This window comes from Acipenser ruthenus, chromosome 36, assembly GCF_902713425.1.
Source record: "Acipenser ruthenus chromosome 36, fAciRut3.2 maternal haplotype, whole genome shotgun sequence".
NCBI classification, from domain to species: Eukaryota; Metazoa; Chordata; class Actinopteri; order Acipenseriformes; family Acipenseridae; genus Acipenser; species Acipenser ruthenus.
The window spans coordinates 11313086-11337346 of record NC_081224.1 but is presented as its reverse complement, the minus strand read 5'-3'; the positions used below and the strand labels follow the sequence as shown (position 1 = coordinate 11337346).

Below are 24261 nucleotides of genomic sequence, written 5' to 3'. Positions count from 1 at the left end.
GTCGAGTGAGTCGCTTCAGATGTCATTTTAATAATTGTTTTAATTCCTGTTCCTTCAGAAAGAGGGGGAGGGGGTGGGGGTGTTTGATTCTATGAACCAGTTTTCTTTTGAATGTTGTGGTTTTTGTTTTTCATGTATTAACCCTTTTCAGATAATCCAACTAAGGCTTTGCATAACAGAAGGTCAAAATCCCCCAAACCTTTTTTTGATGAAATGGAGTGTCTCTTTTTTCTAGACACAGATTCCTGTTGAACGAACCGCGAAGGAGGAAGGGTATTTGTTATTTTAGATAAAGGAATGTGTACGTTTCTGGTAGAGTGATGTTATTGGGTTTGTTTTGAATGGGCATTCTGTTAAATATTCAGGGACTGGATCAGCATCCAAATCAATCAATCTGCAAATCAATCAATCTGCCGTTAAAGTATTGAATCTATTGTTATCATCATAGTCATCATTAGAATGCTGATTGAAATGGGAGTTTGAATTCAAATGCTCCGATGGAAGTTTATTCAGGGAGAATAGTGCTCTCACTCTCTTAAAAGCAACGAGAGACATATTATTAGTATCATTTTAGGGTTAAAAGTGGGTTTGCTCAAAGCCCCGACCCTGCCTTAGTTATCTGTATATCAAGCCCAGCCCACTTTGTTCTGTACAGCTCAGAACGTGCCCCCCCAGACGCTGCCCCCCACAATGAATTGACTGTTGCTGTTTTGAGTCTCTATTGCTGCCCTGTTTTGAAGTTGCTGTTTTGAGTCTCTATTGCTGCCCTGTTTTGAAGTTGCAGTCTGAGTCTCTATTGCTGCCCTGTTTTGAAGTTGCAGTCTGAGTTTCTATTGCTGCCCTGTTTTGAAGTTGCAGTCTGAGTCTCTATTGCTGCCCTGTTTTGAAGTTGCAGTCTGAGTTTCTATTGCTGCCCTGTTTTGAAGTTGCTGTTTTGAGTCTCTATTGCTGCCCTGTTTTGAAGTTGCTGTTTTGAGTCTCTATTGATGAGCTGTTTTGAAGTTGCTGTTTTGAGTCTCTATTGCTGCCCTGTTTTGAAGTTGCAGTCTGAGTCTCTATTGCTGCCCTGTTTTGAAGTTGCAGTCTGAGTTTCTATTGCTGCCCTGTTTTGAAGTTGCAGTCTGAGTTTCTATTGCTGCCCTGTTTTGAAGTTGCTGTTTTGAGTTTCTATTGCTGCCCTGTTTTGAAGTTGCTGTTTTGAGTTTCTATTGCTGCCCTGTTTTGAAGTTGCAGTCTGAGTTTCTATTGCTGCCCTGTTTTGAAGTTGCAGTCTGAGTTTCTATTGCTGCCCTGTTTTGAAGTTGCAGTCTGAGTTTCTATTGCTGCCCTGTTTTGAAGTTGCTGTTTTGAGTCTCTATTGCTGCCCTGTTTTGAAGTTGCAGTCTGAGTTTCTATTGATGAGCTGTTTTGAAGTTGCTGTTTTGAGTCTCTATTGCTGCCCTGTTTTGAAGTTGCTGTTTTGAGTCTCTATTGCTGCCCTGTTTTGAAGTTGCAGTCTGAGTTTCTATTGCTGCCCTGTTTTGAAGTTGCTGTTTTGAGTCTCTATTGCTGCCCTGTTTTGAAGTTGCTGTTTTGAGTCTCTATTGCTGCCCTGTTTTGAAGTTGCAGTCTAAGTTTCTATTGCTGCCCTGTTTTGAAGTTGCTGTTTTGAGTCTCTATTGCTGCCCTGTTTTGAAGTTGCTGTTTTGAGACGCTATTGCTGCCCTGTTTTGAAGTTGCTGTTTTGAGTCTCTATGATGAGCTGTTTTGAGTCTCTATTGCTGCCCTGTTTTGAAGTTGCTGTTTTGAGTCTCTATTGCTGCCCTGTTTTGAAGTTGCTGTTTTGAGTCTCTATTGCTGCCCTGTTTTGAAGTTGCAGTCTGAGTTTCTATTGCTGCCCTGTTTTGAAGTTGCTGTTTTGAGTCTCTATTGCTGCCCTGTTTTGAAGTTGCTGTTTTGAGTCTCTATGATGAGCTGTTTTGAGTCTCTATTGCTGCCCTGTTTTGAAGTTGCAGTCTGAGTTTCTATTGCTGCCCTGTTTTGAAGTTGCTGTTTTGAGTCTCTATTGCTGCCCTGTTTTGAAGTTGCTGTTTTGAGTCTCTATGATGAGCTGTTTTGAGTCTCTATTGCTGCCCTGTTTTGAAGTTGCTGTTTTGAGTCTCTATTGCTGCCCTGTTTTGAAGTTGCTGTTTTGAGTCTCTATTGCTGCCCTGTTTTGAAGTTGCAGTCTGAGTCTCTATTGCTGCCCTGTTTTGAAGTTGCAGTCTGAGTTTCTATTGCTGCCCTGTTTTGAAGTTGCTGTTTTGAGTCTCTATTGATGAGCTGTTTTGAAGTTGCTGTTTTGAGTCTCTATTGCTGCCCTGTTTTGAAGTTGCTGTTTTGAGTCTCTATTGCTGCCCTGTTTTGAAGTTGCTGTTTTGAGTCTCTATTGCTGCCCTGTTTTGAAGTTGCAGTCTGAGTTTCTATTGCTGCCCTGTTTTGAAGTTGCTGTTTTGAGTCTCTATTGCTGCCCTGTTTTGAAGTTGTTGTTTTGAGTCTCTATTGATGAGCTGTTTTGAAGTTGCTGTTTTTGTTTCGTTGTTTTTCTCACCCACAGCGGACATCGCCAGGAACATGGGGGCCAAAACGGTGATCGCCATCGACGTGGGCAGCCGGGACGAGACTGGCCTCTGTAACTATGGAGACAGCCTGTCTGGCTGGTGGTTGCTGTGGAAACGCATTAACCCCTGGGCGGAGAAAGTGAAGGTAGGAGGCTTCACCTCGAACTGTAAAACACTCAGAAGTGGAGAAATTAGAAATACTTAAAGAAAACTGATCAATTAAAACGACAAAAAAGGTCCATCTTGAAGACGTTGAGAGAGACTTTTAATCAGAACGTTTCTTTTAGTATTTCTGAACACACAAAGGGGTGCAAATTTCAGTCCGGCCCAAAATGTTCATTTATATCTGTACCAGGGTAGCAAGCAATTACTTAAAAAAAAAAAAACAATACAACAATAAATGTTCTTGTCATTTTCTTTGTGTATTAGCAAGAAACATTTTCAACAAGTGTCTAGTTTGCTGTTTTGTTTTTCATCGTTTGTTGTTTTGTGTAAGCAAGTGATATCAATTCTGTATCAATAATTGCATCATTTGATGTTGGTAGATATTTGCCGATACTCCTCAGAATACAGGAAGCATGTGCTGTGTGCCTCCAGCTCTTTCTGGAGGCTTGTAATCCCGGGCCTTCACGCTGCGCTGGGATTTGAAGTCTTCCTCCCTGAATAAGAGGAAGGGATGTTTTGTGTTGATGTGTCCTGTTAGAACCGGACAAGCCAACGCAGAACGAGTCGGAGTCAACCTCTTCGAACCTCGTCCCATAACCCACGTAAAGAAGCCAGCCTGTGTGTGTCTCCCCCGCTCCCAGGTTCCTGACATGGCTGAGATCCAGTCCCGGCTGGCCTACGTGTCGTGTGTGCGGCAGCTGGAGGTGGTGAAGAACAGCGCGTACTGCGAGTACATTCGCCCGCCCATCGACCACTTCAAAACCATGGACTTCGGCAAGTTCGACGAGATCTACGTGAGTCCCTGCCAGCCTGAGAGCCGTGTCCGGAGACAGGAGCTTCCACGAGCAAGCTTTAGTGCTGAGTATTCAAATCTAGAAGCAAGCTGTGCTTGAAATGTGTTCGCTGGCAAAAATAATCATTTTGCATATTCATTCATTTAGAATTTATAAGTGGCTGTAGCAAGTGACTCATCAATGAGATGAAATGAGTGACATTCATTCTACTAGGCAGAGGAGGCTCTCTCTTTCTTCAATAGGGAATGTGATGGGGTCGTGGGGTTATTTTGCTACTGTAATATGGTACGGCTATTCTTTTCAGAGCTAATTCAGAGTAAGACAATATGCAAGAGTTTGTTTCGATTTTTGAAAGATTTTTTTCAGACTTGAAAGCCGCATGGTTCCCTGGCACTAATTCATGTATTTTTTCATTAGTTTTTAAAACAGTTACAATCGTTCTAACTCCAGTTGCTTCGTTATCTGAGTCTGTAGAGTCATAGTTGCCGGCTGTTTTTGTGGACTTCCTGTTTGCAAAAGAATCCGATAATGCGGTGACCTCTCAAAGGTCATGAGCACTGCCTTCTCTGCAGTCGGGAAGTACTCAAAAAGCAGCTGGCAACTAGGATTTGACGGGCACAGAAAATGCTATAGTCATTCCGATCTAGAGAAATATTATTCAAATTCAATATTGGAGCAACCACTCAGTCATATCGTAAACAGCATTAGAAAGGTAAAGGATAAGGGAGCAAACGCCTCTTACAGAGAAATGAAAACGCGGTCTGCAGTGCTTTGAGAGCTCTTCAGATTGAGTGTTGGTAACACGGCTCCTGTGTCTCTGTCTCCCAGGAGGTGGGGCTGCAGCACGGGAAGGTGGTGTTCAGTGGCTGGGGCCGGGGGGATATCATTGATAAGATGCTGAAAGACAGGCGATCAGCCGATTTCAACGACAGCAAGAAGACCGTGAGTATCCGCTGAGAACGAAACAGGAACCGGCTTCTCCCTCGAATGAACTCGCTGCGCTTCATACAGTCCAGTGAGACCTACTGAGTAACGTTAACACGTTGAGTTACACACGAAAACATCGTGGCGTTTCAAAATCTAAATCTGCTGTATTACTATTATGGCTTCCGGTAATCCTTTTTTTTTCGATTTTTATCATTTTGTAGTTGCTTTTATTACTCGATGTTAAATATAAATTATACTGATTTCATTTTTGTTATGTCTGAATCCTCAAATTCCATGTGATGATAATCTGTTGCCCATAGCTGTATGTTGTAGCTTCTCTTGGCCAGTCAGGAATCGGTTCCTCTCTCTGCAGGTTCATGTTTTAATCTGATTCCCTTCTCCCTGCCAGAGCTACCCCTGCGCTGGTGCTGACTTCACTGATCTCGCTGAGATTGTGTCCCGGATCGAGACGGTGCCGAGCTACCTCGCTGCGGACGGTGAGTGGAGCTGCTCTTGAGAATGTGGAGCTCTCTGGTATCGGCCCTCAGTCCTGGGAGCTGCTGTTGAGAATGTGGAGCTCTCTGGTATCGGCTCTCAGTCCTGGGAGCTGCTGTTGAGAATGTGGAGCTCTCTGGTATCGGCTCTCGGTCCTGGGAGCTGCTCTTGAGACTGTGGAGCTCTCTGGTATCGGCTCTCGGTCCTGGGAGCTGCTCTTGAGACTGTGGAGCTCTCTGGTATCGGCTCTCGGTCCTGGGAGCTGCTCTTGAGACTGTGGAGCTCTCTGGTATCGGCTCTCGGTCCTGGGAGCTGCTCTTGAGAATGTGGAGCTCTCTGGTATCGGCCCTCAGTCCTGGGAGCTGCTCTTGAGAATGTGGAGCTCTCTGGTATCGGCTCTCGGTCCTGGGAGCTGCTCTTGAGACTGTGGAGCTCTCTGGTATCGGCTCTCGGTCCTGGGAGCTGCTCTTGAGAATGTGGAGCTCTCTGGTATCGGCTCTCGGTCCTGGGAGCTGCTCTTGAGAATGTGGAGCTCTCTGGTATCGGCTCTCGGTCCTGGGAGCTGCTCTTGAGAATGTGGAGCTCTCTGGTATCGGCTCTCGGTCCTGGGAGCTGCTCTTGAGACTGTGGAGCTCTCTGGTATCGGCTCTCGGTCCTGGGTTCCATAACTACCTTCAGTTCAGTATTGAAAAGATCAGGACCTTCTGGCTGGCTTACCAGCTCCTGTGAGTAAACCTACAGACTCATGGGTGAGACTGGCTTGCTGTTTTGAGCAAATTTGCCAGGGCCCTGAACCCCAGGACTGGGTGCAGCAGTAGCAGCAGCAGCAGGGCTAGTGTGAGTTTCTAACCCTGCTCAAACTCCTAGCTCCTGATCATTTCAATATTAATAATACTAGACTTCATTGAGGAGAGCTCTGAACCCCAGGACTGGGTGCAGCAGCAGCAGCAGCAGCAGGGCTAGTGTGAGTTTCTAACCCTGCTCAAACTCCTGGCTCCTGATCATTTCAATATTAATAATAATAGACTTCATTGAGGGGAGCTCTGAACCCCAGGGCTGGGTGCAGCAGCAGCAGCAGGGCTAGTGTGAGTTTGTAACCCTGCAGTAGTATATCAAATCGTCAGTATTCGGAATATGATTGTATATCCCTGTTAATGAAATGCTTGTTGTAAATGTTGCTGTGTTGGTTGGATCAGCAGAGGAGTCGGACTATCTGACGGAGTACGAGGATGATGGGATGGACACTGTGAGAGAGGAGGAGGGAGAGGAAGAGGAGGAGGAGGAGCCCGAAGATCAGGCCCCTGCGGAGTGGACACAGAACGGGGTGTTTGAGACGGTGAGGCCCTGCTCTCCCCCAGCACTGTGACACCACGGGGGAGGGGGGGGGGCTGTCGAGTTTAATCTGGCCCAGGACTACACTCCCCCATTTTACTGAGGTGATGCGTTTCTATAGAAACGAGCAAAGCGAAAACCAGGAAAGGAAATCAAAATAGGAACCAGATAGAAAAACGATAAGTAATCGCAAATACTGTGGGTTGATCACGACGGGCTCTATATTAAGTCACTCTCGGGTTGGTATTGATTGGTGCTCAGTAATTGCGTATTCAAGGGCACATGAGGGAGAGCTTTGTGTAGCGCTGTGGAGTTAGCAGGTTTTATTCTGTTTTAATTAATGCAGGACCGTTTAAAACATGTTGAAGGGAATTACTGTGCAAAGCTGTGTATCGGCACCACTCTATCTGCTAAACCGGATCACAAATACAGCTCTGTGTTTCCCAGGATGAAGAGAAGTCGATCCGAAATCGTAGGAAGAAACCCTTGGAAGCAGCATCTGGGACGGAGACCTCCGACTCGGAGCCAGGGAGATGGAGTGAGAGTGGAGGGGGTGGGAGGAAGCTGCTGTGAGAGCCAGTCTGGGGTCTTTGACAGAAACAAAAAGCCTGGACCTTGCAACACTGTAAAATATGTGTTCAATAATGAACTAATATAATTAATGCAAAATATATTGAGGTGCATTAACGGACAGATAAGTATTTTAAAAAAAAAATTAAGATTTTATTAGCCGTTAACCAAAAAAAATTATTTTTGTTTTCTCAAGAAATGGAAGCGTGTGCGTGTGCGTGTGCGTGTGCGTGAGCAGTATGTGTGAGGGAGTGATGTTTGTCCTACACATGATCACTTTAAGCAGTTGAATATTTATGCACACTGGTGTATTCATGCATATTCCCAGATTCCTTCGAAAACCAAAGGTCCAAAATAGAAAGATTTTCCAACAACTCTCTGTCCCTAATGAACTACTTTTTAAAAAAAAAATATTAAGACGGATTCACAAAGCCCCATGTCATGACACAGAAAATAGTTAGGTTACTGTTTGCTTGTTTAACAGCCATTCAAAACCGATCCTGAATAATAGTAACTCCACTGTTCCTGTAGTGTAGGAAAGATAACTTAAAACAGCTGACCTTCCATAACTATAAAACGAACCAACCACTAAAATCATCTGATACACTAATATGAGTTAATGAGTTAAAGCAGACTTTTTAAAAAGGTTTGTGAATAGTCCTCAACATTACATATGCCTCTACCAAGTGCTTTGAATCCTTTATAATGATGTCTTATTTCTGAATCGCTTCACTCTCACCCTCTCACTCTCATTGCGTTTGGTTTCTGATGTGAAAAGGGACGAGAGACAGAAAGCAGCTCAGCATGTGCCAACAGCGAGGGCTCAGTCTCTCAGCTTCCATCTGATTGCTTTAGTTCCCTTTCCCTCTACCTGTGGTTTGGATTAAATCTACAGATCAGATCCAGCCAGCGTTTAAACGTCTGTGTTGCTTCTAAAGAACTTTGTAACGCACTGAAAGCAACGTGTTTACACTCTGAAAGCCAAGTGTAAAAACAATACCATGACCCTGGTCTTAAACCCTCCCTGCACGGACTGAACTGCAGCATTTCAGAGCTCTTCCAGGGGTCTAGGAGTCTAGAGACAGCAATGCCACTTCCCTCATGTCTGTGCAATGCTGTGGTACGCGTTGCCAGTATATTTAAAGGTAGTTATTTATAAAATATTTTTGTTATAGTTTTCTTTTTTTAATACCAGTCTGATTCCTTGAGTGGAAATGAGACTAACATGAAAATGATATATGTTTATTACTTTTAACTGCTGTTAGTTTGCACTGATCCTTAACTCGGTGTACAAATTTGGAGGGGATTATATTTTGGGTTTACTTTTGCAATAATAATAATGAGAAGAAATATAATATATTGATAAATATGTAGAACAAATGTGATATAATTGAATTAATATCTGGAAAAAGACTGAACAATAAAAACAGAAGGAATGGAATTGGCTGTTGGTCTCTTCTTGCAGTGAGTGGAGCATGTGATGCTGCATGCAAGGCAAGTGACAAAACCAACAAGACAAGCCTCTCTGATTTATGTTGTAAAACACTTGGGTTATAGTTCAAAGTGTTTTACACCAAAATCTTTAACACCAGGAAAAGGAGGTGCAGTAATTCCATGTTAAGAAAATGAAAATTTGAAAACGTTGCTCAGCACATCAGAAAGGTTTCAGAGAAAAGGAAAAGTGATTTTGGATATTTTCCATGCTTTTGCCCAAGGTGAACATGATTGAATGCAGTGAAAGTTACTGGCACTTAACTTTCTCTAACACGAGACCTGTATCCAGACAGGACTAGGAAAGACAACTCCAGTCACATTATATCTATATAAAATGCATTAACATTTAAACATGAAAGCATGAAAATACAATACAAACTTGATTTTTTGCATTTCTTGGAAACCACAAACAGTGCAAGAGCAATGCCACCGCATTAAACAGTGCAAGAGCAATGCCACCGCATTAAACAGTGCAAGAGCAATGCCACCGCATTAAACAGTGCAAGAGCAATGCCACCGCATTAAACAGTGCAAGAGCAATGCCACCGCATTAAACAGTGCAAGAGCAATGCCACCGCATTAAACAGTGCAAGAGCAATGCCACCGCATTAAGAGCTGAGCATCCCTGGGAGTTCAGAATGGTGTGGACGTGCTCCAATCAGCTCTACAGTAAATCTAAAAACAAGCAAGGAATCAGGAAGAGGGGGACCAGTGGAAACACTGATAGTGCTAACAGGAATCGCATTTAAAAAAGGAAACCTTGTGCATAATAGAAGCAATACAATGAATTACAATTGTACAAATAAAATCAAGGGATGGAAAGTAAAGATGAGACACACTCGAGAATGAACAATCAGTCGCAAAACACATTCAAAAATCAAGGAGGAAGCTCTGGTTATTGGGGGGTCTCAGATGCTGGGACCATGTCCTCTGGTTCAGGGGTTCATTGGTTGGTTGTTGGGGTCTCGGAGGTGCTGGGGCCATGTCCTCTGGTTCAGGGTTTCACTGGTTGGTTGTTGGGGGGTCTCAGAGGTGCTGGGACGATGTTCACCGGTTGGTTATTGGTTCCAGTTGAAGCCAGAGGCCTCCCTCGGCTCGGAGGACGAGCTCTGGCTTGCGACGGACCTCCTTGGTGTGGGGAGAGACCCTGAATCGACGCAGGGTTAGAGCCACCACCACCTTCATCTCAGCCATGGCAAAGTTCTGCCCGATGCAGTTCCTGTAAGCAGGTAAAGGGTAAACAGCTTCAGTCAGCAGTGTGTGGAGCAGCATCAGGAGATGCGATACATATTAAAAAGACGATAATACCGAGAGCACAAGAGTTCTTTCGCTATTGGCCAGTTTGTGGGCAATTGCACAAACTACTTTTGGTCATGTGACACTGTTAGCCAATAGGGTTACAAGTTTCAAGAGAAGGTTATACTGAAAGCTTTTGTTTCACCCTCTTCTTTTGACGATGCATGCAATCCTACAAAAGTGACTCCCATATTAAGATGTATTCATGTTTCTCTAAAGCTTTCTCCCACTGGCTTCAGACTAGCTTCCATGCGTCCAAGCCCAGGGTTGAAGGGTTGGAGCAGCATGCTGTAGATCCTCAGTGAGGAGCCAGTACCTGGGCCCTGCAGAGAAGGGGATGAAGGCGTATGACGACCTGCCTTTAGCATTCTCCGGGTCGAAACGGTATGGATTGTAAACCTGCAGGGAGAGCAGAAGAAGACTTCCAGTTAGTGGACATCCAGCCAGTGTGGGGAGACCATGGAAAAGGCTAGCAGAAGCCCTGCTTACATAATGGAAAAGGTTTTCAGATCAAGGGAGGTTATGCAGGAGGTGCACCGCCCTGATGAGACCCCACTTGGATTACTGTGTTCAGGGTTGGTATCTATGCTACAAAAAGGACATTGAAGAGCAATGGGAGACTAATCCCAGGGCTTGAAAGGTACGAGTTATGAGGACAGGTTGAGGAACCTGTGTAGAAAATAAGACTTGTTTGAGGCAAACTGATCAAAGCTTTTAAAGTCCAGTCACTATTTCAAATGCAGCTTAGAGCCCAAGACCAAAGGACACATTTGGAAGTTGAGTGGATGCAGATTCAGAGGGTAGGAGCCAGTTTCTGTATCACACACAGAGTGGAGGGTGTATGGAACGGGTTGCCAAGCAGTGTTGTTGGTGCCGAGTCACTGTTATCCTCCAGTAGCCTCCCGGACACAGTTCTGAGATCAATTAGCTATAAGGAACTGGGTCAACATTGACTGGCCTCCTCTAGTTTGTAACTTTGGTTAGGTTTTTACGTTCTAGAAGATGAAGCCCTTTACAGAACTCTAAACACTTGTCACAGAGCCAAATTAGCACTAATCCTGGGCTAATGTTACCTTGGGTAAGGTAGTCCGTCCACAGTTAGCGGTAATGAAGCTCTGTGAAACCAGCAGTAAACTTGTAAGAAGCAAAGTCAAGTTGATAGATGTTTCTGCGCTTGGCTTACCTCAGGCTCAGGCCACACTACTGGGTTGTGGTGGGTTCCATAGATACTGACCAGGCAGATATTTCCTGGAAGAAAGGAGGAAGGCTTTTGGTCAGTGTCCCTCGTTTGTTAGGATCTCTCTTTGGCAGCAAAAGCCCTTTAGCCCCTTGTGTGAATTCTCAACACCACGGTTCTATCAGAGTTTATGAAAGTCTGCACAAATCAAAATTAAAGACTACAAAATAAAAATCAAGCAAAGAACAAAAATCTACTTTAGCATAAGGGTCGGAAACATAAATACATAATGGGAGATCACCATTACTTAGAGAACATCCACCACATATGTACTGCACATGTCAATACGCAAGCTTGACAAATGGATACGCTGTCATATCCCCCCAGATTCGGGTTCTTTCAATACATGAAAGAAAGCCCTTATCAAGCTTCAGCACGAAAGGCTGGAATGAAGGAGTGTCCGAGACCCCCGAATATTTCAGAGAAGTCGCTTCGTTTGTCAAGTTGGGGTAGATTGCTCCATTGACAAGAGCTGCTTTCTGCTCCCCTCGTGCGGACGTGCGTGTTCCTTTCTGAATATAATTGTGCAGATTTGGAGCACAGATCTGTGTGGGTGTGTGTGTGCCCTGCAGCGTTGATTCAGGGTCTCACCTGAAGGGATGAGACGGTCCTCTGGTACCTTGATGTCCTTGGTGAAGCGGCGCGTCACCGCGTTGACGGGAGGGTGCAGTCGGAGACTCTCCTTTATACACATAGTGGTGAAGGGCAGCTGAGACAGATCATTCCTGCAGAGACACAGGGACAGTAAGAGATGAGACGCACACACCCCTCGCAACCACACGCTTAAACACCACACTGACGAAGGCAGGAGCACGACGGAGGTTATTTTGCAGGAGTGGAGTGTGCTCAGTTATTTACTGCACGACCCAGGCTGTCCTATTCTGTTCCCTCAGCGCAGGAGCTCCAGAGTGTTGAAGGCCAGGAGGCGTCGGGTGGTTCTGTGCGTTTGCTCTGCAGCTCTGCTGCTCTGGAGCGTCTGCCCCAGACAGACAGGACTGCAATGGACACTGACCATTCGATCTCCTCGCTGTCTCGCCCTGCCAGCAGCATGTTGATCTCCTCTCTGCACAGCTCCTGGTACTCTGGGTGCTGGGAGAGGTTGTGAAGGACCCAGGAGATTCCACTGGCTGTGGTGTCGTGACCTGAGAGAAAAAGAGAGAGAGAGGCGGGGGAGGCTACAGAGAAGCGCAACTTGAAAGGACAGAGAGATAGATTTGGAAAGGAGGTATAACTGCAGTGTAATTTTTTTTTTTAATGTAAAAAAGGTTAAATTTTAAAAAAATCATTTTTCAGGACATGTCTGACAAAAGCCCTTCCAAATTATTCAAAACTTGTGTACATCCATATGTTTGTGATTAAGTCATTGTGTTTTCACATTATACTTCCAACTGCATGAAGTAACACAATGTAATTGAATTCCAGTTTAACCACTTCACTGCTGCTGCAGACTGGATCCGTCACAAAGAAGCTACACTCTATGGATGGACGCTAACTTGAGTCGTCAGTGGATTTTTTCCTAAAACATTCATGTTTACCCAACCTGTTTTGAAAATGTATGTCTACATTGCAGGCCTTTTGGGGGAAAAGAAAAAAAAAAACATAAGACTAAATATGTATTTTACATGGATGTTTTTTTAAAGTGAGTAATTTTTGGTCGCCATTTTAGATGGTCACCACGTGGATAAGTCTTGATGTGTTCTCTTTATACCTATAACTGGATGAAATAATACAATGGATGGTTCCACATGTGATTGCAGTTTAAATAACCTCAACCAAAAAAAAAACTAAAAAATATAATTAATATCGAAAAGGCTTTTGGTAGCCTTAAGGAATCCACATGGACAGAGCAGTGAAGTGGTCAACGCCACGTCTAGTGAATCCTCCATCATTCTCTGTTGCTGTTTCTGCTTGAGAATTAGTGATCAGGCTCACCAACGCATTTCCAACCACTGGGGTCTGCTTCTGAAAAGACTCCTGAAAAGGTGTCTTTCTGAAGCGAGGTGGTTTGTCATTTCCGTCCCCTCTGAAGGGAATGGACGGAGGTTGTACTAAACAGTGTTTTAACTGCAGCCAGTCGCCTTGACCGTCTTACCTTCAAACATAAAGGTGTCGCATTCCGCTTTGATTTCTTCGTCGGAGAGTCCATTCCCGTCCTCGTCCTTAAATACAAAAAGACCAGCCTCTCTAAGATGAGGTTTTACAATGCACTGCGAGACCACACTTAAAGTACCGTGTCCAATTCCTGTCACCACCAAAGGGACATGGTGGCCCTGGAGAGAGTCCACCAAAGAGCAACCAGACCAGTACCAGGGCTAGAAGGACTGAGCTACGAAGACAGGCTGTGTGTGTTACTGACATATTATTAATAACAGGCTGACAAATGTGAGGATGCAAATCAAAATCAAATAAAATCCCCCTTCTGCGCATGCAAATGTGTGTGGTGAAGTGTTACCTGATAACCTAGACTGCGAGGGCTGTGTGCAAATATTCAAAGAAAGAAAGACGTTTGGATTTGAAATATTTGACAGTGCTGGGAAGACCAAGGGCTTTGTGTATGTAAATGTGTGTAGATCCTGAATAGAGATGAAGAAGCACGCGTTTCTCTGGGGGTGCAGCCGCCCGGGAGCCTGAGAGAGGTACCTTAGAGAGCAGCAGCACGTCGATGAAGTCCGTCACCTTGCCCTTCTTTGCCAGCAGCTCCTCTCCCAGTCCCTGCTGGCTCTGCAGGGCTGCTTTGCGCTGCCGCACCACCGCGGAGGTGAACTGGTGAACGACGGCGCAGGCGCGGGCGAACCGCCTGCCCTCCTCCGAGCGCCGGTACAGAAAGTCCAGGTGATGGGGCAGGTGGAGCTGCCGCTGCTTCACCAGGGTGCTCAGCTCAAAGATGGCAGCGATGTACTCGCTGGGTTTCCTGCGGAGGGAGGAGAGCACAAATTGGGGCTGGACTGGGTGGAGGGATTGCATAACATTCCAGTTCAGGGCTGGCTAACCAATCACGGTCCGGCAGGTTAAAGGAGATAATGAACCACTTCAAGGTCTGGATGGGGGTTCAATTAAACAGGAACAAAGACCAGGAGTGGAAGTGCAAACTTTGCACACCCCTGATCTAACCAGTGGCTGATATTAAAACCATATAGAACACACCCGGAATTCTGCGTTTAATTCAACCCGAATGCATCCTAATGTATGGAAGAACCACCGCGCTCCAAAAACAGTCATGGAGCAGGCAGTTTTCGTTTACTCACTGCTGGCAGTTGCTGTCGTAGCTGAAGGTGCATTTGAGGAGGCTGTCCAGAGTCATCAGACTGACCTGATCAAACATATCCAGGCAGCTGGTCCCCTCAGCCAGCAGGTGGCGCCACTTTGCCTGAGAAACACAGGCAGGGAGAGTTTAACACGGTCTCGGTGCGCTGCCACCGAGACGAAAGGAAACTAGATTGGTGCCGGCTTTTTTGTAAAAAAAACAGTAACTGCAATGGCAGCCCCAAAAGGGAACAGGAACACATTTATTTTGACAACAGTATTTTGCAGATGCAGTGAGCCAGATGTACTGTCATTTAAAACCACAATAGCATTCCTTAGTGTCTGTTTGCTATATGTGTTTATAGATCAGCCAGCGCTGCAGTCTGTGTGATCAGAAAGCTGTGCCAATTGTGTCATTTCTTTACATCCAACACTCACGTACACATGAAAAAAAAAAACAGCTTGCTATTTGCAGCACTGTGCGTGTTACTGGCACGCTGTTATTAACAGGATGTAAAAATGTGATATGCAAATCAAATTTAAATATCTCCTGTGCATGCAAACATGTGGTGTTAATCTAGAATCTGATAATCTACAATGCGAGAGTTGTGTGCAAATATATATTTTTTTTTGGCCAGCCAATGTATTTAATCTCAGGAAGCAAACAGAAAATGCTGGCTATGTTTTACAGGAAACACCTACAGAGGATATATTTTTAACACATGTTTGTAGAGCAACAGCTGCCTTAACAATGTATGGGAGCACGCCTAACGAACTACAGCAATTATCAAATGCACAACTGCATCCCTGAAGGATCACTTCATACCTACAACTAAAGGAAACACGTTTGCAAAGTGCCAGATCACTAGATGTGCTGTCTCTTCTGTGAAGAGACTTTGACTGATGTAGCCCGGTTACATATATCTATAGCAGATAACGACTCTGACTCATTGCAATTAGAATCCCTCTGGATTACTGCAGACCCGACAAGAAATTGAGAAAAAGAAACTTGGATTTGGAGCTTTTGCAATCGCTCTCCCGCGGCGTGACTCACGTGCATGATGTCCGTGGACTTGTTGAAGATTTCCATGTAGAGTTTCAGGATGTCGAAGTGGAAGGCGGGAGTCAGCAGGCGTCTGTGCCGCGCCCAGCGCTCGCCATTACTGAGCAGGAGGCCGTTCCCTGCAGAAGAGAAACAGAAAACCAACTCCGTCCACAATCAGGAGAGTCACAAACACCACAAGAGAGGGGGAGGACGGTGACGCTCTCCGCGTGGGGATTCATAAAACACCTCCCTCCTTCTACAGGAGGCTTTTCAGAAGCAGAAAAGGGGATCTTTTTTTGTAATTGTGTGCTTCTGAAAAGATTCCCCAAGGCAGATTGGGAGGAAGTGAGGTAGGGGGAGCATATCAGCGTTGCGCTGTGCACAACAACAGGGAGTGATGGAGAACACAGGCAGTAGGATATTAGACAGGTAAACATCAGGAACACAGAGCTGCTGTAATGCATCCCTCCAGTACAGTACAGGCTCCTCTTACTTACCCAGCCATGGGCGCAGAAATCCATAGAAGAGTTCATCCTTGACCACGATTGAAGCTGCAGACAAGCAGAGAGAAAAACGCGGCATTGCGTTCATGTGTATACGTTGTGCAAGAGCTGTGTGCAACTATTCAGAAACAGCCACGGGAAAGCAGGACGTCAGTTACTTCAAGGGGAGCAAGTGGGTGTCCATGCAAAGCTTTGTACACCAGCAACAAAAGTCTACAGTCCAAATCAGAGAAACTTAAACACACAGGTCACTCGTTTAAACTCAATGCAAGAGAGAGAGGAGGGGGGGAGGGAGAGAGAGAGGAGAGGGGGGAGAGAGAGAGAGAGAGAGTGTGTTTCTTTCATGGCCCGTGGGCACCAGTGATAATGCTGCAAGGGCCAGCAGGTAAGCTTGTCATTGAATTTAAGAGTAAATGGTTTGTTCATGTTGTAGTCATTGTATGTTTCAAATCACACTGAGTGCTGCTTCTTGCAATTAAAGACACTGGCTGATCTAGTCTGTGTTGCACACAGTATGTCTTTGACAGGCAACTGGAACTGAAGAGCAGGAACCTGAAGATGCAACTAAACAAACAGGTGAGTGACTGCAGCGTAGGACTGCAAGCATGCCAGCTGTGGACAAAGGCTTTGCATCACCTGGACATGATAGGATTGAGACATTATTAAAAAAAAAAAAAACACTATTAACATAATTTAGATCTATTATTTCACATCATGTAATCAAAGAAACTACAAAATGATATTGCAAAAGTGTACCGGAAGACACAGTAGTAGTACGGTATTTCATGTTAGATTGAGAAATGTCCATTTGTCAGTTTGATGTTAAGTATATAGAAAACTACAAAGCGGTCTGTAATTCAATAGGTTTTTAACTTAAGATTTTTTAGCAGGTTTAGTTCGACTATAGGGCAGCAGTGTGGAGTAGTGGTTAGGGCTCTGGACTCTGGACTCTTGACCGGAGGGTCGTGGGTTCAATCCCAGGTGGGGGACACTGCTGCTGTACCCTTGAGCAAGATACTTTACCTAGATTGCTCCAGTAAAAACCCAACTGTATAAATGGGTAATTGTATGTAAAAATAATGTGATGTCTTGCAACAATTGTAAGTCGCCCTGGATGGATAAATAAATAATAATAATAATAATAATAATAATAATAATAATAATAATAATAATAATAATAATAATGCAAAACGTTTGTCCAGAGCTTTAGATAAACAAAGTGTATCAATAGTAGTGAAACGTGTTGAAGGGTTTTGAAACCCCTTTAAACGGATAGCTACCGGAGGCCATCAGCAGGGGTTTGATGTAGTCGGGGTGAAAGAAGCGCAGCAGGGGGTAGAAGGGACCAAGCCACCAGGAGCAGGAGTGCACGTGGGTCCTGACGAGCTCGTCCACCGCTTGCAGACCCTCCTCCGTGTTCTTCATCTGAACCAGAGAGCAAAAAAAAAACACGCGGCTGAGACACGCCTTCAGCAGAGCAGCGTGTGGGGCGGTTACGTGCATTCTGCTTTATAAAAAGAGTTAAAGTTCACTGAACTCTTGTCCTTAATCGGTTACTTTGGTATAATAAAACGCAGGGTGCCACAGGGATGTGAATTCCTGCACACACGCTGCACAGTAATTAGGTGATTTTTTTTAATGGGATTGCTGGGCGTATTTTACTGTACACAGGAGGGCGCTCCTTGTTTTGTAGGTGCAGCTGGGCAGAGTACATCCCCAGTATGCTAATACAAGCAAGAGGAGAGATTGCTAACTCGCACTGCTAAGAAATAAATAACTTGTGAAACAGTGTGGTGAAACCAGGGGGAAAGGTTGCTGCGGCTTACAAGTTTAACAGCACGATGTAGTAAAGCAGGGCAAAGTGAAATCTTTTTAGTTTGTCCCGTAATAGAATGCTTTTATGTTAAAAATCGAGAAAACAAAAACACGTTTTCCTCTGCCTGCAGTCGTTCTAAGTACTGTAGTTATTATAGCAGTTGCCCAATCAGAGCCCGCCACGTCATCGATTCTCTGTCGACACTCCTCAACGTTCTGCTGTGCAAACGTGTTTTTTGTATTGGTCTGTTAAGCTTGAGAACAACACGGAGATATTCTGTTTTATTTTGAATTTCACTGTCTGCAGCGAACTGAAGGGAACAGCAGCTAAGATTCCTGAAGCTGTTTGCAAACAGCTTTGACCTCTGTTATCAGCTGTGAAACTGGTGTATCAGTCTTCACAGCTTCGGTTTATCAAATCAGCCACTGAGACAAAACAAGAAGTGTGAAGTCACTCAGAAAGAAGAGCTGTTTTAAAAAGAAAACTACCTCCCGGGAGTCTTGGGACTACTTCTGATTGAAGCAAGACATTTTGAGACACAGCTCTGGCCAAAAGTTTTGCAGAATGAACTCACTGTGTTTCATAAAGTCGAATGAAACCTGCTGAATAATGTGACCTTAACATATTGAATTATATACCTCTGTGTAGTTTTCCATATACTTTACAAAGAAACTGACACAGATTGAAAAAAAAAGAAATGCTACACTTCGGGAGAGAGACACTGCGGCCACTTTCTCAGACATATAGGGAAGTGTGTTTCGGTCGTTCTGCACATTTCGCAATTCAGCTTAGCTGTGGCCAAAACAAATGTTGCATCACCTAGAATGTTTGTACTAGATAATTGCAGGACAGTATTTCATGTTAGATTATGAAATGTCACCTTTTTAAAATGTTCAATACCGTTTTTTCGTTAAGTCTATGGAAGGTAAGGTGACGTTATTCAGCAGGTGACGTTATTCAGCAGGTTTCGTTCGCATTCATGAAGCTAAATGAGTTCATTCTATAGAGTGATGCTAATCTTTCGCCCGTAGACGTGCACGAGTCCCTTGCACTGCAGGATATTGAGACAGCTTTGGTTTAGGCAGAATCACCCTACCCCGCATCATCGTTAAACACGTGACCATGCACAAGGCTGCAGGTGGGAAATTCGTTTGGGGGTTCCGGTATGATGGACTAATTGCCAAGCCCGATCTGTGATGGAGCCGAACCCCGTACAGCACGCTCCTCTCCTCACAACGTGTAGAACGTTGATCGTAAACTCCCCCTGCGTCACAAACGTGAGGACGAAACTCGGGTAACACGTCACATCAAGTGCCTCCAATTATACTTACATGGTAGTTACTTGGTACTTACACCCAATTACAATGTTACTATGCATAGTTACAATGTAATTCGGGTTTATATGGGTTATAAGGTGTACACTATCTCTGACCTCAACTCCAAACCTCGCTCTAACCCTTTTCTCATACAATTGTGTTTTTATGCATCGTGCAAAAGGATTCCCACTTTAACATGTGCTTTTGTTGCGGTGTTGATTCGGTTTGACAGCAGCAGGCTGCGCTCTCGCATAAGTTGCAATCTCCTGCCTTTGCGTCTGCTGTACCCACCACTAGCTGACCTTTTTAAAAGGGCAACCGCCACACGGCGTTTCATTTGACCCGTTAAACCCGGTCGCCCCTTTAAAATGAGTACCTCCTTACCAGGCCGAGGTGTCCTAAGAGCCAGTTTCTTCGCGGCGGCTCGGTGAAACACCGGAGCCGCCGTGCGTTGACGCTGTAGCGCCACAGGAAGCGGACAGTCCGCAGCGTGAGCTTCAACACGACATACAGGAGCAGCAAGAGGGCGCCAGAGAGCAGGAGCCCCCGCGGGGATCTCTGATTGAGGGAGAGAGACCCCCACACTCGCTCCAGAAGGACCAGCATCCTGCAGGGGAGAGGGACAGAGACCTTACTGACTGGGTCTGACCGAGTAAGTGAATATCAAACAGGTGGCTTAAACACGGCTGTGTAGAAATCAATCAACACACGGCATCCAGCACCCATAGCAAAGGCAGAATGAACCAATTTTGCTTCAAGTCTGATGAAACCTGCTGATAATGTTACGTTAACATATTACATATACTGTTAGTGGTTTTCAAACAAAAAAACTGACAGCGTTTCAAAAATGTGACATTTTGAAATGCAACATAAAATACTGTACTATTATGACTTTTGCAAGCTCGTTTGGTAGTTTCCTTGATTTACATGGTGTTAAATAAAATATCTAAAATTACGTTTATAGTTTTTTTTTTTTTTTTTTTTTTTTTTTTGGAATGATGTCGCAATCCTAAAATTCTGGGTGTTGCAAAACTTCTGTCCCTAGCTGTCGAAAGCATATGTAGAATCTGTATATAAAAACGCATCAACACGTGTTCTCGATATCTTCCCCAGTATGCAAGTCCAGGAGCTTTATACACGTTTAAAAATATTACAGTTATATCCAATCCAAAAGGGTCCACTTAAACGAAAACAAGAGCAGACTTTGTTTTCATTTGAGGACCTCAATAACATGTAGTTATCAGCAAGACCTCAGAGATGGTGACAGATACCACGCAGCGAGCGCATTTAGGTGCGGTGAATACTGCAAGGCGTTAAAATGAAATGCGCTCCAAGCAGTTTCTTCAACATTTTTTTTTATTTTTATATAGGGCTGGTTTTCGATGCAAATTTTCTTCCTTCAAAACTTCCAGTAAAATATTCAACAAATGCACGCATTCAATAGAACAGGGGGTTTCAACCGGGGGTCCGTCTAAGCACCACAAGGGCTCCGCAGGATGCACAAATGATAATGAAAGTAGAAGAAAAAACTGTATTTTTTATTACCTCTAAACCACTGTCCATACATAAAACAAACAAACAAAACACAAGAGCCTACAAAAGTGCAAAACGGTAGAAAGCTATACCTTTGGATCATTTCTATGCTGGCTTGAATACAGAAAAAAGTTCATCACTGTCAGTTATTATAGTTTTATCTTGAGGTTGATACTGTAAACATTTTAAACGGCACACAGAGTTATGCTGAGATGGGTAGTAAATGGTAAGGTGATAAACATTTACACTGCAGACTCTTGGATTATTTATAATAAACTTTGCAGAACAGAAAGCGAATGACAGTGTTTCTAAAAAGATTTCTAAACACTGTATTTGAATTCTGTGCGTCCAAAAGACATGTCATTAAGTTTTAAGAATTAAACCTGCTGTTTGGTATTCTGTCCTAAACCACAAGCTTGTCAGCTCTAGCATTTTGTAAGGAACCTGAACGCTGCAGCTGTTTAAGAGCTGAAAACAATTAAAAAGGTCTAATTAAGCAGATTATCGGTTCAAGCAAGGGTTTAGTTAAGTGATTGAGAGCTAAATTTTCCTTCATAAAGTCGAATGAAAGCTGCTGCATAATGTTACTCTAACATATTGAATTACACACTGCTTTGTAGTTTTCCCCATATACCTAACAAAAAAACTGACACATTGAAAAAAAAAAGACATTTTTTAAAATCTAACATGAAATACTGTCCTAGTATTTCTGCTATACTTTCCATTCTGTAGTTACATGATGTTAAAGAAAAGATCTCAATTGTTCACATAGTTTTTTTTTTTTTTTAAAACCAGGTCTCGATCTTGAAATTCTACAGGCGATGCTAACCCTGTGTCCATCGCTGTAGATTGCAGCGGAGCGCTCGCTACGGGATGCAGACAGGGCTGTGCTTTGCTTACCTGAGCTGCGCTTCCAGGAGCTTCAGTTGTGGGTCTGGTAGGTGCAGTGTCTGAGGGAGCTCAGCAGATCAGGGAGGGTATGAGGAAGTGCAGTGCACTTGATCTGTCTTCACATCCTGTATGCAAATGCTTGGGTCACAGCTAGCTGTCGTGCACCCCTTCCTTGTTTGTTAATTTTTCCTTGCTCTTTATTATGTACTGCGGGCGTGTGTGGCAAAGTGATTAACAGTGTGCAGGTGATCAGTAATCAGACAGACAAGCATAATCCAGGTGCAATGGTGTTTAATTGTAATCCTGCGGGTATGGCAGATTTTTTTACTTTCTCTTTATAAAAATGTGTTGTTGCGAAGGTCACATTTTTAGGATTTCTATCTGGTTGGGGTTTATTGAAATGCCTCCCTTTGAGTTTGCATGTGTTTTATTTTTCGTTTGATGTTTCTTTTTCTCTGCACTGATATCTTGCATATTTAGGAAGGTCATCAGCTTCTTTTATCTTTGGTCTCTGAGCAATCCTGAGCAAGGTTGCACAGCGCCTCTATAGAAATGACCAGGAGGAATACGCAGCTTTCCCACTGAAACAGTAAGTTTGTTAAATATATTGCAAATCTTTAGCACACTCATTGAAATCACCCTTTTTATAAGGGCAGCAGTGTGGTGGTTAGGGCTCTGGACTCTTGACCGGAGGGTCGTGGGTTCAATCCCAGGTGGGGGACACTGCTGCTGTACCCGTGAGCAAGGTACTTTACCTAGACTGCTCCAGTAAAAACCCAGCTGTATAAATGGGTAATTGTATGTAAAAAATAATGTGATATCTTGTACCAATTGTAAATTGCCCTGGATAAGGGCATCTGCTAAGAAATAAATAATAATAATAATATAATATAATGTCCTTGTTTCAGAACATTGCTCAGAAACCGGTCACACCAGTTAGACGGCTTCATGAACAGTAAATTTGCATTTTATTCCTTTTTTTTACTCTTCCCTTTTATGAAGTAAGCATGGTGTGTTTCTTATAAGCCTGTGTTAACATGCTTTAATTATGAGTTCAGAAGCTGCTCTTGGATTTTTGCCCTCCATAGAGAGAAGCAGTCATGGTCGTGACTCGCTTGGAGGACACCCAGCTCCTGTCCTCGCTTGATTTTTTTTGCATCATCAATGCTGTTATTATTATTATTATTATTATTATTAATTTCTTAGCAGACGCCCTTATCCAGGGCAACTTACAATTGTTACAAGATATCACATTATTTTTACATACAATTACCCATTTATACAGTTGGGTTTTTACTAGAGCAATCTAGGTAAAGTACCTTGCTCAAGGGTACAGCAGCAGTGTCCCCCACCTGGGATTGAACCCACGACCCTCCGGTCAAGAGTCCAGAGCACTAACCACTACTCCACACTGCTGCCCCTGCCCTGTTGCTCATGTAAAAATTCAGGTAAAGTACAAAAGACTGCCAGGTAGTTAATGTACCTGTTTTTAATTAAACAACTCACCATAAAAATGCAATTCCACTAAGGCTTCTAGTCGAAACGTTTGTAAATGAATTGTATACATTTCTTGTAGGCATTACCCGGTACCCGGACACACACCCCCAAATGTAAACAGCCGTTGTTTTTCATATAAAATTGATTCAGTTGCGTTAAAAGTAAAGCTAATTAACTATATAGAAACTCACGAGCAATAATGTATGTAACATACAGTAGTAGAACAGCTACAATCCTCACGAACGCCAGTTACCTCTGCTGCCCCCTGCTGGATGTCTGTGTAAATAACTTTATATAGACATTGTAAATGTTGCCTCTTGACTTTGAGCGTCAGCAGCGCGTAGGAGACGCGCGGGCACGCTGGTGTGAAATGGAACAGCGGAGCTACGTCTGCCGGCCCAGGTTCAACACACGTGAAGCCATCCTGTTGTTTAGGGGTTTATTAAAACGCAGATTGCGTGCGTGCCCCATGCATGCTTGATAGTAAATCCAGCGATTCTATTAAAAACTGTTTCGGCGTAATGCGCTTGATAGCAGTTGCACTAGGACACGTTAGTAGCCGATATATGAATTGACTGACTTCTGCCCATTTCACTAAAGACAATACAAACTGTAGTTCATCCACAAAGTCGTATACGTTTACATTTTTAGAAAACCCATTTTGTTGCTCATCAGTTAAAGTCACATGTGCTAAATTATGAAAAAATGATATTCAGATAAACCTAGGCCAAACTCAGTACCCCTTTTAGATGGGCGTTTCCTTTTTTTACTGAGCTAAAATCATTTGGGCAAGCGCGGTACACGGTGTACCACATTTTAACGCGAGTACCACAAACTCAGCACAACGGATCCGATATATACATTTTTGTTATATTGAACATCGATCAAATTACTTTTTTCAACTCAGTTATACAAAAGTGTGACTTAGCACATCAAAATCAATGGCTTCAATTAGAAGCCCAACTGGCTAGGGCGCGGAGACAGGGATGCACCTGGTGTTTCAATAAAACAGCGTTTGTGTTGAACTTGATGAAGAACAGTTTGAGTTACACAGACCACGTCCTGTTTTGTTAACCCGTTTTTACACAGTCGAACTCAGACTGTGCTAGCAGAGGCCCCTACACACACCCGTTTATTCTAGTTGACGTTTCCTTTTGCTGTTTTGTTTAGTACCCCATTTGGCAAGTGACTTGGCTCCGCGTCTTTGGAACTGTTTACCCAAGCAATGAAGGAACCCGCCAGTATTGTGAAGCTTTCCTCTACAATTAGAAAGTAAAGCACGATTTACATTGAGATATGAAATGTAATTTGTGTTGTCCTGCTTCAAACAGAACAATAAAAACGGAGCAGAGTTATTTCTATAACATGCATTTAGAAGCCTTTGCATATTGTTGCGCGTTTGGGGCATTTTTAACGGAATTATAATAAAATGCGTCACATTCTCAATTTGCGCGCAACATTAATGCTGACCTTTGGCTGCATTCCGAGTTCCAGTGCTAAATTTGAAAACAACGTTGTCAAACATGAC

The 24261-nt window shown here is 43.8% G+C and overlaps 2 protein-coding genes across 11 annotated transcripts in view; one reads left to right on the top strand and one right to left on the bottom strand.

Moving 5' to 3' along the window:
* LOC117966870 (patatin-like phospholipase domain-containing protein 6) overlaps positions 1-8303 on the top strand; it is a 38350-nt gene extending 30047 nt beyond the window's left edge. For 5 of the 8 annotated variants that reach the window (XM_059008200.1, XM_059008196.1, XM_059008197.1 and 2 more), the window contains 6 exons: positions 2576-2724; positions 3386-3538; positions 4367-4480; positions 4875-4962; positions 6157-6296; positions 6740-8303. In XM_059008200.1, coding sequence (XP_058864183.1) covers positions 2576-2724; positions 3386-3538; positions 4367-4480; positions 4875-4962; positions 6157-6296; positions 6740-6865 — 770 coding nt within the window. In that variant the 3' untranslated portion in view covers positions 6866-8303. The remainder of the gene's footprint in view (positions 1-2575; positions 2725-3385; positions 3539-4366; positions 4481-4874; positions 4963-6156; positions 6297-6739) is intronic. The other 3 variants (XM_059008201.1, XM_059008199.1, XM_059008195.1) reach the window with 1 other exon arrangement.
* Positions 8302-21328, bottom strand: LOC131706664 (ultra-long-chain fatty acid omega-hydroxylase-like). Of its 3 annotated transcripts, XM_059008207.1 has the most exons (13): positions 21246-21328; positions 19197-19419; positions 16961-17105; positions 15675-15728; positions 15187-15314; positions 14135-14256; positions 13530-13800; positions 12982-13048; positions 11902-12031; positions 11481-11614; positions 10836-10900; positions 9969-10051; positions 8302-9575 (listed from the first exon to the last, which is right to left on the bottom strand). In XM_059008207.1, exons 2-13 carry the CDS (start codon positions 19416-19418, stop codon positions 9404-9406), a joined length of 1593 nt encoding a protein of 530 aa, XP_058864190.1. In that variant the 5' UTR covers position 19419; positions 21246-21328; the 3' UTR covers positions 8302-9403. The 3 variants fall into 3 exon arrangements, with proteins under 3 accessions (XP_058864190.1, XP_058864192.1, XP_058864191.1); XM_059008209.1 differs by lacking the exon at positions 9969-10051 and having other exon boundaries at positions 9409-9575; XM_059008208.1 differs by lacking the exons at positions 8302-9575; positions 9969-10051 and adding an exon at positions 10126-10321.
* Positions 21329-24261: the final 2933 nt, after the last annotated feature.

Excerpts from the sequence above, each read along its gene's own strand:
- LOC131706664 (XM_059008207.1), bottom strand. The coding sequence starts at position 19,418 with ATGCTGGTCCTTCTGGAGCGAGTGTGGGGGTCTCTCTCCCTCAATCAG. Across the intron at positions 14,257-15,186 it reads AGTCCACGGACATCATGCAC|GCAAAGTGGCGCCACCTGCT; the intron begins GTGAGTCACGCC and ends TGTGTTTCTCAG. Across the intron at positions 12,032-12,981 it reads CGACACCTTTATGTTTGAAG|GTCACGACACCACAGCCAGT; the intron begins GTAAGACGGTCA and ends TTTTTCTCTCAG.